The sequence below is a fragment of the Aulonocara sp. 'chitande type north' Nkhata Bay genome, linkage group LG18 (genome assembly GCF_057382095.1).
Source record: "Aulonocara sp. 'chitande type north' Nkhata Bay isolate Kocher_YH1m ecotype deep benthic linkage group LG18, A_spYH_male_GT1.1, whole genome shotgun sequence".
NCBI lineage: Eukaryota > Metazoa > Chordata > Actinopteri > Cichliformes > Cichlidae > Aulonocara > Aulonocara sp. 'chitande type north' Nkhata Bay.
Window position 1 is genome coordinate 1,870,419 of NC_141361.1, and position 16,015 is coordinate 1,886,433.

The following is a 16,015-nucleotide window of genomic DNA, read 5'->3' on the forward strand; positions in this document are numbered from 1 at the left end:
TCATTGGTGGGGTTTTGCTGTGTTTTGGTGATTCTGTGCGAGAGATAGTGAATCAGTGATCAGAGACATGGAGCCAGACGCTCTGCCTGTTCCTAAATAAAAACCAGTTCATCAGCAATTCTGCTCCCAGGTGTAAAATGCACAAAAGAAATGCACAGTTATAGAAGTTTTAGTGTATTTTATATAAACATATGTGTCCGCTGGTTAATTGCATAATGACGTGGAAGCAGGGACCTCACAGCACAGACATACTCCCAGCCTGGTGTTAGTAGTAACAAGAAGTCACCAGCGAAAGGAGAACCATGACACACGTTTAACGAAGGAAGGTTTAATCATCAAAATGATTTATTACAAAAATAGACATAACAGTGGGCAGAGAGAACAGAGTCACACTGAGGCAGATTCAAGCTGCTCTTCATATGTTTGTCCACCAGGTGTCACCAGAGGCCTGTGTTTAAAATAGCAATGAACTGTTTTTAATTACGATTCAAAGCTTCGTTTGTCCGTCGCTGGTTTGGACCAAAGATCCTGAACGTGGGACGATAACAAGGACAAAGGAATTTGACCCTTCCTGAGCATGCGCAGTAGACGGTCAGGGCTCCGGTCAGACTGATGCGCTGCTGGTCGTTAAGGGAACGACTGAGCCCGCGCGCCGCGCGCGTGCCCTGAACGCGGTGCGGTGTCTGTAACGCACTGACGCTGCCGCAGCCCCCCCCCCCCCCCCCCCCCCGTCTCTCTCTCTCTCCCTCCCTCCCTCCCTCCCTCCCTTTTCTCCCCCTCCCTCCCTCTCTCTATCTCCCCATCCCTCCCTCCCCCCCCTCTCCTCCTCTCCCCCTCCCTCTCTCTCTGCTGCGGCTGCTCCTCTATAGGCGAGCTCCACAGAACCGACAGGACCGGGACCAAGACCGGGACCGGGACTAAAGAAGAGCGAGGAGAACCATGACGGAGAGCACGAAGACCCACGTCATCCTGCTGTCCTGCGGCAGCTTCAACCCCATCACCAAAGGACACATCCATATGTTCGGTAAGGAGGTGGGGGATGGGGTGGTGGCAGGTCTGGGTGTGTTTGGTGTGTTTGGGGATAAAGATCACCGGAACCCCGGTGCTGAATATCCGCGCTAAAGCTCCGAGCCGGACTCCGGCCGCTGTCCGGGAGGGTGGTGCTGAAACGGGCGACGGCTCCGGTAAAATCCCGACGACTCAAACAAACGCAGTACGGAGCAGCCCGGGCCCACGTTCAGGAAAAACACGGAGCTGCCCCTCAACCCTCCGAGCCAAACCGTGACAAAAACACGCACACTGGTGTAAGGAGGCCGTCAGCGTGCGGGGAGCAGACCGGGGGTGTTAGTGCCTTGCTCGGCCGCCTTTCCCTGCGCGTTAGCGGAGGTTACAGGTCGGAGTGTGGTCAGAACATGTTTTCATCATAGAATCAAAACGACTGCAGGATCAATGATGCGACTGTTAGTGTGACTGTTCTGCTGGACGTTCAGAGGCCTTTCATCGCGTCACAGCGGAAAACACGACGGTCAGCGATCAGTCTCCCACGAAGAACCGCGTCACGAATACAGTCAAATTAATAAACAGGTTTACTGTAATATCAGGAGGCACAAACAGAAACGGTCTGTTCTCAGCTGGAGACATTCTCGTGATTCATTTCTGGAAGATGAATAATTCACAGAGATGGAAAAACGTAACAGAGTTTAACGTTCAGCTGATGTCATTCACTGGGCTGTGTCACGTGACCTTTCAACGAGCAACGATCTCTTTGAAGTGCAAAGATCGATAAGAGTCATCGCTGTTTGTCCTTTAAATCCTTCTGAACTGCAATTTATCCATTAAAACAAACATCAAGTCATTGTGAACTCAGCTCTTCTCCAAACGCAGTTCCCTGCTGGTTAACTTGTGTCCCTGTGTATGTAGGTCACCTAAAACCAGGTTTGTGGCACCGAATTAAAACTAAATGTGGAAAAAACCTGAAACGATGTCCTGCAAATGTGATGCGAACGTTTCTGTATCACTGTGAACTTGAGATCTTTAAATATGACACCCACCATTTACACACAACTACGTCCCACAAAATGACATTTAAAATATAAATCTATAAGAAGGCTGTTAGTTTGTGTTACTGCACACTGAGTTTGAGGCATATTCACGATCACACTGTTAAAATGTTCAAACTTTAAACAATAAAACATTAAAATGAGAAAAGATTTTCTTCTGTTCCTGTTGCTTCTGTTTCCTGTTTCCTGTTCTTCAGCGCCTGGCTTTGCTTCTCTCTCCTTGTTTCGTGGACTTCCTGTTTTCTTGCTGAACTCTTCTCCACGTCCTGCTTGTTGTTCTTCCTCCCGCTGAATGTCTGAACTCTGAAACTCTTTAATCTGAAGTTTTCTGCCTTCATGTGGTCAGAGCTTCTTTTTCATCCGCTCACAGTTTGCTTGTTGAGGCTGATTCTTCATTAACAGCTGTCACCCCCTGATGGGACAGGCGACGAGTTCTGGATCAGAGGGTCACATAAACTCTAACGTGGTTCCCACGCCTTTGTTTTAATCAGATACAAATACAAATGTAAGCTTTTGACAGTGTGGAGCAAATACAGCCGGATAGAAAGCGATGAGTCTTTACTGTTGAGCTTTCTAAAGGTTTTATCCTCATTGATTAAACAAAAGGAAGTTAATGATCTTTGATCCTGAAGACGCTTCAAGTAAATAAAAGTTAAAGGCTTCACGACTGGGCTGAGAAACGTCGTGCCATCGTCTCTGCTCTCGGCCTGCGACTGCACATCTTTCTTGATGTGTGGGTTCAAACATGGAAGCAGCTCTCTGTGAATAAATGATGTTCTTAGAGGATAAACGAGGCTCCTTCTACACTCGGTGAAGATGTAGGCTCTTCTGTCCTCCATCTCTCATTATATTATCCACCTTTTTCTTTTGTTAGCTTGGAGCTCCAGTGGAGACGCCTGTGTGTTCAGTTTGATACGGCCGTGAGTCGCTGCAGAGACCACAGCCAAAATATTTCAAGAACCTAAAGTGGGACAGAAAAACAGGAAAAAATGATTTGGACTTGGGGCTTGAATGTAACAAGCAAAGGAACTAAACCCAGCTGTGCCCCCGCTGACCGTCGTTAAAGAGTTTTTCTAGTTTTTGTGTTTTATTTTAGTTTGTTTGTTTATTCGATTCATTTTTGTTTTCTTGTTTTCATTTCAGTTTAGTCTCAGGTGTTTTCCAGAGTGACTTCTTTTGTTTCACTTTCATTTTTATTGCTTTGACTGTGACTCAAACTGGCAACAGACAAACTGAATCCAGTCCCTCTGTTTATGTAGCGAAGCGTGTAGCAGTGTGAAAGTGTCAGTGATGGATGCTGTTTAATGTATGCAGTGTGTTAAAAAGTGTGCAAAAACCTAAATAACCCAACAGACCAGTGGAAGCTGCCCAGAGAGGCTGAACGGCCTGAGAGAGCCGGCTTTATACTCTTCACCACATCCACCCTTCAGGTGCAGCCACTCACTGCTTCACCCAGGTAGAAGCAGGAGGCACAGAGGGCGCTAGGCTAGGCTAGGTTCAATTAGATTAAGCTAGGTTTAGTGTTTTATAACTTTGGAGCTAATTATGATGAAGGGATTCAGCGCTGGTATTACAGCACGGACACTGAACTCACGTCATGTAAAGATCTCATCAAACCACCAACTTCAATTCACTTCATTTTTTGTAGTTTTTATTTAACTTGAATGTTTCTCCATCCCTGTTTTTAGGCTTAGCTCAGCGTAACTTTGCCATAGATTTGGTATTTGTTTGTAAGTAAACCAACCTGCTGCAAACATTGAATCATGGCTGACAAAATCTTGGACAATAAAACATTAAAAAAAATCTTTTTATGTTTGTTCCTTTGTTTGCAGAAAAAGCCAGAGAATATCTGCACAAAACGGGACGCTTCATTGTGATCGGAGGGATCATCTCACCGGTGCACGACTCCTACGGGAAAACTGTGAGTGAGCCTTGAATCGTTTCATGGGGTCGGTGGCAGTTCGTTCTGTTTTTCTAAACTTTCCTTCATGAAGATGATAAAGGATCATTTTGTAATTCTCAGTTTGACCTCATGCCTCATTGTTTCTATGCATAAACCAGATACAATGATGCAGGAGCTTGTCTGTTCACGTTGTTGTTGCAGTGTTGTGTGGTAGCTTCAGTGCAGAGCTGTGTTTTCCTTATAGGCTGGCGTTATTAGTTGATGAAGGTCGCTGATGATGAGGAGGAGTTTTTCTGAAAAGTGACAAAAATTATTCAAGTCAACATCGTGAGAGTTCAGCCCTGTTCAGGATAAAACCCGTATAGCTCCTTCAGCTAGAATAAACCAAAAACACATGTTTGCATTGTTAGGGGTGTGGCCTCTTTGACTAACAGGTGGATGGTGACACGGGCGGCTGTAGCTGCTGCTAGGCTTCATCTGAGCCAACTGTAGCCTCTGAAATGGCGCTCTGGACGGCGTTTGTGCCGTTGGCTGCTGTGAGGTTGTTGTACTCACAGACCTGTCAAGACGGCTAAGCTGCAGTTTGGGTGCACAGTGAAATCCTGTGCTTGGATGTAGCTTGCTAACTAGCATTAGCTAATAACCCGTCACTGCTGGCACCATAAAAACAACATAAATGGCCAAAATGTTGACGTGAAGCTTAAAAACCAACAAACAAGAAAATGTCCTTGTGACGTGGCTACTTCCATCATTTATATACAGTTTGTGATCATTGGACTTTTCTGCAATAAATAATTTAAATCTTGAAATCTAGGTACAGTTTTTCCCAGAAGTGCAACCAACCTCAGTAAATAAAACTGCACGTTGGAAATGACGGTAACACGTACGCAGTGCTGTGAAACAGAACGCCAGGAGGACCAGATTGGAATGAGGCCAGCCAGGCATGCGCAGAAATATAAATCATCCAGTTAGAACCAAACAATTTCTGCTCCACACGAATGGTAATAAGGTTGAAAAACAGATGTTACATCTTGGTTATTGTTAGTATTGCGGACAGATGCCTTTAACATGCGGCTTCATCCTCCTGCAGAGTGCAGACTGTGTTTCGTATGTTAGAGTCGAGCACAGATCGCGCTGTCTGCAGCTGCAGCTTTCCACTCTGCTTCCTGCAGGAATTAATGAAGGTCTCGTCCTACTTTTGCTCTGCCTCTACAGAAACACACAACATGAATAATAGATGCTACAGAAATCCAGTTTCATCCACTTTGCTGTTCGTTCCAGTTATGTTTGTTTTCCAGCATCGTCACCTGCAGCTGAACGATCCCAATGATGGATTGTTAACGATGGAGATTATTCACATCGCTCATCTTATTAGTGTGTCAGGCCCGATGACTCACAAACCTCTCTGTCCTCAGAAAGCAGTGCGTCAGGCTTTATTCACAGGTGGAAAACGCGACGTGGCCGGCTTTAGAGCCACCGTGAAAGCAGAACATTTCCCACCTGCTCTCCGTCTGTTTTATCCAAACGACTCCTGCTTTCATATTTCATTGATCTGGATTTCCCACCATCCCCTCTGAACGGCACACATTTTCTTTAATGAGCTACCAGAAAGACTCTTAATTACTTTGAAGTTTTTTAATCCTTTTGGTGGGAGGAGGACCTCGCAGGGGTGAAACACATGAGACGACACAGAAAACTGTGGCTTAAGAAAAGATAAGAGCCTGATCGATGGATGAATCTCAAATCTAACGAGGATAATCAGTCAGAGCTGAAGATTTGTTTTGATCTAGATCTTATTTTGGTTGGAAAACTCATCTTTCTGTTACCTGGATATTAGTTCTGAGTTTAATTAAACACCTGAGCTGAACCGTCCGAGGCAGGGTGGAGTGGGTGGAGGACGAGTGTCAGGGGTGAAAGGGAATGTTTACAAGATGGCAGTGAGACCTGCTGTGATGGTTTGGAGACTGTGGAGGCCGAGCTGAATGGTTCAGATGTTCACTGGGAGTCAGCAGCATGGGCGGGATCAGAGTCACAGAGCCTGGTTTGCACACGTGCAGGCGGGAGGGTGGATATATCAGACAAAGCTGCCAGGCAGCAGGAAAAGAGGAAGACCGCAGAGGAGCTTCATGATGTAGTGAAGGAGGACATGAAGAAGAAGAGAAGGACTTAAATTCAACCTAATTTGCTGGTTAAAGATGTGACTAGTGCACATGAACTACAGGACTCTGTTTAATTCAATTTAGTTTGATTTATACAGCGCCAAATCACAACAGTTTACACTGTCAGGTAAAGATCCCACAGTAACACAGAGGAATCTCAGAAAAGCCCAACAAGCAGATGGGCCACTGTGAGCAGGAGCTTTGGCAACAGGAAGGAAAAGCTCACTTTTAACATCTTCTCAGTGAGTTTAGGATGAGTTTCCTTTCATGCTTGTTTTTCATGTTTTTTAAACGTGGCTGACGGCGCTGCTCTGTGTCTGCAGGGTCTCGTGTCCAGCAGACATCGCCTCACCATGTGTCAGCTGGCCGTGCAGAGCTCTGACTGGATCAGGTGAGACTCTACCCCCTTTAGAGGCTTTTACTCTGGAAATAAACACGTTTGAGCCATGTTAGAGACAGGACTTCCTGCAAGGAGTTTCACATTAAAAGCTCTGAAATGCCAGTATGTGGCTCGTTGTTTATTTATTTATTTTGGGGCCGTAAATCATAAAAGCAGCAAAACTTTTGGTAGATAAGTTGCAGAGTTGTGGACGTCATGCAGGTAGAAACATGAGAGTTATTATTATTATTTAATAGAAATAACCCTGATATCAACACTTTGTGTTTATTGTTTATTATATGCTGTCATCAGCTCGGTGGTTTTCACGTTTTTGTTGAAAAAACAGCCAACGTCAAATAAAACCACAGAAGAAGTGAACAAATGTCCCCTCAGAGAGACAAAGCAGCTGTGCTGGTGCTCAGTGGCCAGAGCCGGAACATGAAGTGCTCCTGTAATGTCCACATAACCGTGTTTGTGCTGTTGGAGCCTTTTTAATGCATTTATCTGAACGATAATATGGCTGCTGTGAGGTCACTGTAACAACAAGTAACGCCCACGAGGTTTGGGGTTTGGGTGGCTGAAACTGAGAACAGGACACTAAAATCAGGTTGCTGAATTTGAGTGAAGCCACAGGTGATTCGTGTCCAGAGAGAAGCCGTGAAACACTGGTCAAAACCAGACGATTGTAAAGAACCCCGTCGTTCCCCGCAGGCTCTTAATGTGAAACATCTGCAGGACGTTTTATTGGCAGCTGAGACTGAAACTAGCATTTGTGTCCTCATCATTCTTTACCTGTTTGTTTGGTGAAGGGTGGACCCCTGGGAGTGTTACCAGGACACCTGGCAGACCACCTGCAGCGTGCTGGAGCATCACCGCGACCTGATGAAGGTGGGCGTTTCTGACTCTGTGTATCTGCAACGCCCCTCAGTCTTTTCATTTCCATTAGAATCGGTCATTGTAGTAACAGCGGCTGGAAAGACATCGTCGAGCCCTTTGTTGAGTCATTTCCATGACTCTTCTTTGGTCTCACTTTAACTGGTTGAGCTGCTAAAGGTCTCAGGATCAATTCAAATTCAAATTCAAATTCAAATTCAAATTTTATTTGTCACGTACACAGTCATACACAGTACGATATGTAGTGAAATGCTTGGACAACTGCTCGTGACCTAAAGAAAACAAAAAAGGAAAAGGCTATGAATAAGATAGGAAATAAATATGAAAAATTAAAAAGGGTAAATTTAACTAGGAAGGAATAGAATATAAATTAAGGTTAAAAATGAAATAACTGTACAACACAAATTAGAATGAAGGGTAAATTTAACTGGGAAGAATAAGATAAAGATAAATATATAAATTAAAGTTGAAAATAAAATAACTGTACAACAAAATACACAATACACAATATAGAACTATATAAGAATGTATGAAGAAATCTAAATATAAATAAATATATACACAATAACAGCAGCTGTACAAGTATTAACCGGAAATGAAGAATATAGTGACCAGTGTTGTGCAAAACCAAAGTCCAGAAAGTCCAGTGTGTGTGTAAGAACTGTATGTGTGGGTCAGTACTGTGTGGTGGTGTGATTGAGAGACCGTATCGCCTGCGGGAAGAAGCTCCTCCTCAGTCTCTCTGTGTTGGTCTTCAGGGAGCGGAATCGCTTTCCTGACCTCAACAGAGAGAACAGTCTGTTGTTGGGATGGCTGAGGTCCTTCACGATCTTCCTGGCCTTGGTCCAGCACCGCCTGCTGTAGATTGAGTGCAGGTCAGGGAGCTCGGAGCGGATGGTGCGCTCAGCTGACCGCACAACCCTCTGTAGAGCTCGTCTGTCCTGCATGGTGCTGTTCCCGAACCAGGTTAAGATGTTTCCCGCCAGGATGCTCTCTATGGTGCACGAGTAAAAGTTCCTGAGCACCTTGGAGGGCAGTTGGAAGTCTCTCAAGCGTCTGAGGTGGTAGAGACGCTGTCGGGCCTTTTTCACCACGGTGTTGATGTGACAGGACCATGACAGGTCCTGCGTGATGTGAACTCCGAGGTATTTGAAGCTGTCCACTCTCTCCACTGGGCACTCGTTGATGACGGGGGTCTGGTAGTTCCTCTCCTGCTTAGTGCTGAAGTCCACTATCAGCTCCTTTGTCTTACTGACGTTTAGAAGGAGGTTGTTCCTCTGGCACCAGTTCTCCAGATTCCTAATCTCCTTCAGGTAGGCCGTCTCGTTGTTATCAGAGATCAGGCCCACCACGACGGTGTCGTCAGCAAACTTGATGATGGTGGTGGAGCTGGTAGTGGCCACACAGTCATATGTGTACAAAGAGTACAGCAGGGGGCTCAGAACACACCCCTGGGGGGCTCCAGTGCTGAGAGTGGTGGAGGCTGAGACATGTCCGCCCATCCTTACTGCCTGTGGTCTGCCAGTTAGGAAGTTGGAGATCCACTGACACATAGATGAGCTGAGTCCCAGATGCTCCAGCTTGGTGGTGAGTGTGGAGGGAATTATGGTGTTAAATGCAGAGCTGTAGTCTATGAAGAGCATTTTAACATAATTCCCCCTTCTAGTGTCCAAGTGAGTGAGTGATGTGTGGAGGAGATGAGAGATGGCATCGTCTGTGGAACGATTTGGACGGTAAGCGAACTGTAGTGGGTCCAGTGTGTCTGGTAGTGAAGAAATGATGAAGTCTCTGACCAGGCGTTCAAAGCACTTCATCACTACTGAGGTGAGGGCTACAGGGCGATAGTCATTGAGAGAAGCAGGGTGGGGTTTCTTCGGGACAGGAACAATGATGGACTCTTTGAAGCATGTGGGGATCACCGACTGAGATAAAGAGATGTTGAATATCTCAGTGAACACAGGAGCTAGCTGGTATGCGCAGTCTCTTAGGATACGACCTGGGATGCCGTCTGGTCCTGCTGCTTTCCTGGTGTTCACTCTCTTGAAGGCTCTCCTTACTTCATGCTCGGAGATGACGAGCAATTCAAAGTTTAAAGACGCGTATTTTAAATTTCTGTATTCAATATTATTTCAAACCTTCCAAAATGAAAAAGCATCATCAGAAGGTGACAAAAAACTGCTCTAAACTGCTCTACACCCGTCACTGAAATGAGGCTCAACAGCAACAAACATTCCCACTAGTGAAATGCTGCCCCCTGCTGGGGAAAGAGTTACAGAAAGCACCTGTAACAACTCCGAGATGAAGTTACAGAAGAGTTTCTAACGATGTTTGCGTCCTCAGAGAGTCACCGGCTGCATTCTATCCAACGTCAACACGCCGTCAACCACTCCTGTGATTGGTCAGCCACAGAACCAGACCACGCCCATCTACCAGAACAACAACAACATGAACCACACGCCCACAGCCAGTGAGTCATATTTCAGGTTCTTAATGAGTGTTAATGAGCTGATGTGTGGTGCTGGGCTCTAAACGTCCTCTCTGCCTCTCAGTCAAGCTGTGGGGGAAGATCAGCGAGAGTTTGGGCAAAATCTGCTGCGCGCGCCCGCACATCGAACGCTTCACCTTCGTTGGTAAGAATTTACAAATAAGAACATTACAAAATAAAAGCTGAAGTTACAAAATAAAAGCTCGATCCCTTATAAATGCCAGTTCGGATCGAGGACGAGATGGAGAAGCAATCAGAATTTGATGTCTTGACTTTACACACACGACCACAACATTCACACATAATGAAAATAACCAATAAACAAGTGTTTTTATGTGGATACATGAATATGTTCTTCTGTGCTGTTCATTCTTTCTTTCTTTCTCATTACTGTCTAACATAAAGTTTTGCTATTTCTCTATAAAAGCAACAAAAACACAGCTGATCTGGACGATCCGCCCTTCCCTCCTCGTGCTGCTCTGGACTTCCTCCAGCACAGCTGCTGTTTTTAGTGTTTGAACCTCAGTTGGGGGATTTTTTTGGAAATGGTGATGTGAACTTTGTGCTAATTACTTAACAAAGCGATTTTCAAATTGAGGAAGCCTCGGAGTTTGTGCTCGGGTGTAGATAAGCTCACAGCACAGGTGCCACCCTCACCTCTTCAAGCGTGCCGCGGCGCAGTCTGCTCATGTGACTGCATTAAGCCTGCACGTTTTCTAGTGGGGGGAGAAACCAAACATTGACATGTGCAGAGCGGGGACATAGATGGAGCTGCCAGGCTGGAGGAAAAAGAGGAAGACCTCAAATAAGATTGATGAAGGTAGAGAAGGTCTGTGTGACCGAGGAGGATGTGAGGAGATCCACTGTAGTGAGCCCTGGAGGGAGCGCCTGAAAGAAGAAGAAGAAGTAAAGGATGAAACATGCTCCTCGTGATGCTCCTGACCTGATACCTGATGAGCGTGCTGCATGGTCAGATCTGCAGACTCAGCTCTTCTCACCTGTGATGATCAGTGGAACAGAAGGTGATGCCTGATTGGTCAGAACTAGCAGGTGTGGCAGAAGTCCAGAGGTGCAGAACGAGAGGCCCTTAAAGTTTCAATCAGCTAAATTCAAATTGGGGTTTTTGTATGAGCGGCGTCACAAAACATTTGGTTCCACTTCACAGCTCAGTGTGTCAGTAAGAGCTGTCTGAAGACAAGGCGGCACTATCACGAGGAGCCTGTGTGTGCCCGTGTTTTGCTTCACCGCCGTGTAATCACATGTGTTTGTCTCTCTGTGTCAGATGAAAACGCCAACCTGGGGACTGCGATGAGATACGAGGAGATCGGTGAGTGGGGTCTTCAGTGTGTGGACCTGAGCGGACTCGTGTGTCGTGTCCTCCGGTTTTCCTTCCTGCTGTGTTTGTTTGTTTGGATCCGGTAAACATGATGTTTACTGAGGGCGTGTCTCTTTCCTCCTGCCTGTTTGCCGTCTGTAGAGTTGCGCATCTTGCTCCTGTGTGGCAGTGATCTCCTGGAGTCCTTCTGCATCCCTGGCCTGTGGAAGGACAGTGATGTAAGCATACCATAGCCCCTCCCACTTACATGTAGCCCCGCCCCACTCACATGTAGCCCAGCTCCTCAGCTCTTTTCCCAAACTGTAGGCTGGATATAAAAGATGGACGTAGCTTTTGGGTGTGCGAAGTGAAGCCGGTGCCTCGAAAACTATTTGATGTTCATTTTGGAAATAATGTCTCCATCAAAGTAACGCAGGCAGTAACCCGGAGAGCAGCTTTCACAGCTAAAGCTCTCAGAAGCTTAACTCAAGGCTTCAAAAGTGGACTTCAGGGGCTATGTCCATTTTCAATATACAGTTTAATCCCAGGACTCGGCTGTAACGATGAATGTTGTTGACAAGGGAAAATTTTCCAGCATTATTCTCTCCAAAGCGGCGCTGCACGCAGAGCAGACGATCCATAAATGAGATTTATGCAGTGAAATTCACCAGAAACGCAGCGAGGTGTTTTTAGAGGCCGGCTGGAAGTGTCCGCGCTGTCTCTTCAGCCTTCGGCTGCATTAGAAGATGTAAAGTTACTAAACAGCCTGAGCAATAACAAGAAATCCAGATTTCTCACTTCCTGTCGAATGCTTATTTGGAGAAACAGAAAGACTTTAAGAAACGTTTCTATGGAAGATAAACGGGGACACCTCGTGTCAGTCTGTTTGTACGACTTCAGTGAAACCGTAACACTTCACACATGAGGCTAGTTACTTTTATTTTGAAGTCTTTCGAACTGGAGGACACAGAATGGTCCCGTTCTGATTGGCTGCAGTTTTCCTGATAGCAGCGTTTCAAGGCGTGACGGGCCTGAGCTGCACAGACGGCTGATTTACGATGCCGGTGGGGTGAGAGTGCTGCTGCTGACATCACTAAAGGCAGCTTCAGGTTTTGCAGAAACGTCACTTTCTGTGTTTTCATGGAGAAATGAGTCTCACTAAATGAAGACTCATAAACGCTGTGATCCAGTTTTAACGTTCGTTATAAACTCGCGAGGACTGAAAAGTTGCAGCAAACTTTCCTGCGTCAACAACCGAGGTGAAGTGAACAGGAGGCGATCGACCGCTTGTCAAAGAAAGCGTCAGTGGTTCACTCACCTGGTGTGTGTGTCAGAGCTAGGAGGAATTTATTTGACTGCAGGTGTGTTTCCATCCACCTGTTTTTACTCACATTTTCAGTCTGAGATAAAAACGCGATGGAAACGCCAAAAATCAAATAAATCTGAAGTAATGTGACTTGATCGTCCACCGGAGAGACCAGAACTGCTGAAACGAAGTCATCAGCTGTGATTGAAGCGGCGAGGAAACGGTAACCTTCCTCATGTGAACGCTTAAACTGACAGAAATGTCTTATTTTATCAGATCATTCAGGTGATTCCATCACATTAACGTGTTATTCTTGGATTCTTCTAGAGCAGCTTTGCATGATTTACAGTTTAAAATAATCCTACTGTGTCTTATACTGGGCCTCAACGCAGCCCCTCAGTTCATGCTCTGTCTGAAATGTGCTTTTTAAGCTCCTCCCCCTTTGAGCCATCCTTCTTCTGGTTGGCTAATCCCTCACAAACAGAAGGTTTCAAGTCTGTGTGCCTGAGGTGACCATGTAAGGACAAACCCTCTCTGTGACATCATACGTAGCCAACAGTGGAACAAAACGGAGAGTTTAGAGCAGCTCACAGGATTTAGATTCATGTTAACTGGAGATGAGCATCAGCCATCAGAACAGGACATAAAGAGAGCAGCTCAGTCAGCTTTTCTTTTGCTCTGATGAAGCTGAAGTCGTCGTCCCGTCGTTCAAACCGATCTCAGCCTGAAGCTCGTCTTCCTCTGCTTTCAGATGGAGGTGATTGTGGGAGATTTTGGGATCGTGGTGGTTCCTCGTGATGGCGCCGACACAGAGAGGATCATTAATCACTCCTCCGTTCTGCGCAAGTTCAAGGTCAGAGCTCACCTCCAGATCACATGACCTTTGACCCAGAGAAACATCCTCCAGCGTCTCAGCTCATTTCTGTTCTGTTTCAGGACAACATCATCGTGGTGAAGGACGCGATAAGCCACCCGATGGCCATCGTCAGCTCCACCAAGAGCAGGTGGGAACTCAGATATTTAGAAAACGCTTTCGCACCAGCGTCCACGTTTCAGTTTCATGGTTTTCAAAGTTTTAACATTCAAAGAGGTTCATTAAAATGAATTCACTCTGGATCCAAACTGTTGAAAGCGTGACCTTTACGCCGTCTGTTTCTCCGCCCACAGACTGGCGCTGCAGCATGGCGACGGCCATGTTGTGGACTACCTGAGTCAGCCCGTCATCGACTACATCCTGCAGAGTCAGCTGTACATCAACGCCTCGGGATAGAGACGACAACAACCTGCCCGCATGAAAACAGGGAGACTGGAGGAGGAGGGGGAGGGGGGTCCTACCTACTACCATCATCTATTTAAAACACGAGCCCTCCTCCTCCTCAATCGAAAACTTGTCTGTCTTCTGTGTCAAACATATACTCTTCTTTGAGCTGTTGCTTTCCAACAGGAGCGTTAGTGCTCCTCCTTCTGTCTGTGTCATGTGACTTTACATCAGGGGAGGGGGAGGGGGGTATTTTGGGAGGTCTTGGGGACGATGCACAGAGGTAACTCCTCAGGGCTGTGGCGGCGACGGCGGTGTTTTCTCTTTCTCGTTCTTTATTAAGGTCTGCGAATGCATGACACAGTCGGGCATGCTCAGTGTGCGCAGGATCGTGCTGGGCGGGGCTTCATGCAAGAACCATTCATGAGCTCAGGATGCCGGCCCGGCTTACACATCCACAGATACTTAGTCCCAATCTGAAATACGGTCCACTGAAAGAGACAGACAGCTGCAGCAGAGCAGGATGATCCCCATGAATTTGTTTGAGCTGTTAAAGATTTCGGCACAATTAACCCCGTCACCAAACACCTGATGTTCCACCAGGTTCCACCTTTAACCACACTTCAACCAAGAAGCGCCTCCGGCTGACTGAAGATGACGGAGAGCTGCAGCGGTAAGATCAGAGCCTCCCTGAATCGACACTCCTTATTTCCTTAGACTACGTGGACCAGTCAAAACCTCTAGGCTGGATCAGTGCGTGGGTCACTCAGGTTGCAGTACCATGTAACGGCCACTAGTTGCTGACTCCAGTTCAAAACCTTCTTGTTGGATGACCTAAATGTGTAATGATGGCGTGCAGGAAGTCTCGCCACCACCTCCGGCTCTAAACTGCTTTTCTCCACACACACCAGAAATACTTTAAGGACCCAGAGCACCAGGCTCAGTCTGTGCACGGTGCAGCTACAGTAGCTAACACTGACCCGTGTTTCCAGTAAGCTGTGAAACACCAACCCCAAATCCTTCCCAGGCTTTTCCCAGGCGTCACACTCGCACGGTGTCCGAGGAAGGAGCTCCAGGGTCGGAGCAGCGCAGGGCGAAAGGGTCTAGAAGCTTCAGTCGTCATTCAAAACTAAAGTTAGAAAGAGCTCACACCAAGTGTCCGAGCGTGATGACTCAGCAGCACCAGCAGGTGGCGTTATGCTTCATTGTGTCCATCTTTATTTACAGTCTGTGGCGTTCTTGCATGAGGCCCGTCGTTTCCTGCAGCTCTTCTGCAAAAATGTAACACCGCGACGCTGCTGCCACATAATCCAGCTCTCTCTTCCACACGTAGATGCGCCAGGAACCAGAGCTCGGCACATACTGCAGGTAACCATCAGGCTGTAGCCAAGCTTAAGCTCTGCAGTGATGAAGATGATGTCCTCGGCGGCAGCAGTGTTCAGCATCCTTCCTCCTCGTTTGCTCCCGTTCTTAGACTGCATGCTTAGACAGTTTGGTTCTGGCATGAGTGTTTATCACTTGGTAGATTATAATCTGTTGTGAACGTGTTTGCAAAAAAAGAAAAACAAAAGAAAGAAGTTAAAAAAAGATCAAATATCTATATGAAAAAAATAAAACATCGCTGCAGCGGGGATCATCACCTCCCACGTCCGGCCATTTCTATTCGCTCTGTACAGAAGGCATCCCCGGGACACGTACGATTTCTACACGCGGTCAGGCGTGTGTGTGTGTGTGTGTGTGTGTGTGTTTAAAGGATTCGTTGCTTTCAGTCACTTTTTTTGTATCATGTAGCTGAAAATTCGTATTTTTTTAATTAATCTGCCTTTTCTGTTGCACTCACTTCTTCTACATGTAATCTGTGATGGCATTTTAGGTGTGTGTGTGTGTGTGTGTGTGTGTGTGTGTGTGTGTGTGTGTGTGTGTGTGTGTGTGTGTGTGTGTGTGTGTGTGTGATTTATGAGCACAAATGTGTGTTTACAGATCAGGACAGAGGTTTAATTACAGTCATCAGTGTCACTCTCCAAAGAGGATGTAAGGAAACGTGAGTTTGACCGTTTTCAGCTGTTTGTTTGTTTCGCTGTGTTCGTGTCCACGTCACCGCTCTGCTTCTGAACTGATTTGAAGCTGTGGTTACATTCACACCTCGCTGCTGCCAAAATAAAACATTTCTTTGACTAAAGCACCTCAGCCTCTCTGACTCAGATGGGCTCATTTCATCCTGCTCGTCTTCAGCGTCCGGTCTGTTGCGTCGGATGT

The 16,015-nt window shown here is 46.4% G+C and overlaps 1 protein-coding gene across 1 annotated transcript; it reads left to right on the forward strand.

The window, feature by feature from the left end:
* The first annotated feature begins 820 nt into the window (after positions 1 to 820).
* Positions 821 to 15,941, forward strand: nmnat2 (nicotinamide nucleotide adenylyltransferase 2). Its single transcript, XM_086271895.1, has 11 exons — positions 821 to 1,024; positions 3,893 to 3,981; positions 6,446 to 6,513; positions 7,311 to 7,389; positions 9,736 to 9,862; positions 9,945 to 10,025; positions 11,163 to 11,207; positions 11,358 to 11,434; positions 13,253 to 13,354; positions 13,438 to 13,505; positions 13,669 to 15,941. The coding sequence occupies exons 1-11, from the start codon at positions 940 to 942 to the stop codon at positions 13,769 to 13,771; spliced, it is 924 nt and encodes a 307-aa protein (XP_086128021.1). The 5' UTR covers positions 821 to 939; the 3' UTR covers positions 13,772 to 15,941.
* Positions 15,942 to 16,015: the final 74 nt, after the last annotated feature.

Excerpts from the sequence above, each read along its gene's own strand:
- nmnat2 (XM_086271895.1), top strand. The coding sequence starts at position 940 with ATGACGGAGAGCACGAAGACCCACGTCATCCTGCTGTCCTGCGGCAGC. Across the intron at positions 1,025-3,892 it reads AGGACACATCCATATGTTCG|AAAAAGCCAGAGAATATCTG; the intron begins GTAAGGAGGTGG and ends CTTTGTTTGCAG. Across the intron at positions 10,026-11,162 it reads CGAACGCTTCACCTTCGTTG|ATGAAAACGCCAACCTGGGG; the intron begins GTAAGAATTTAC and ends TCTCTGTGTCAG.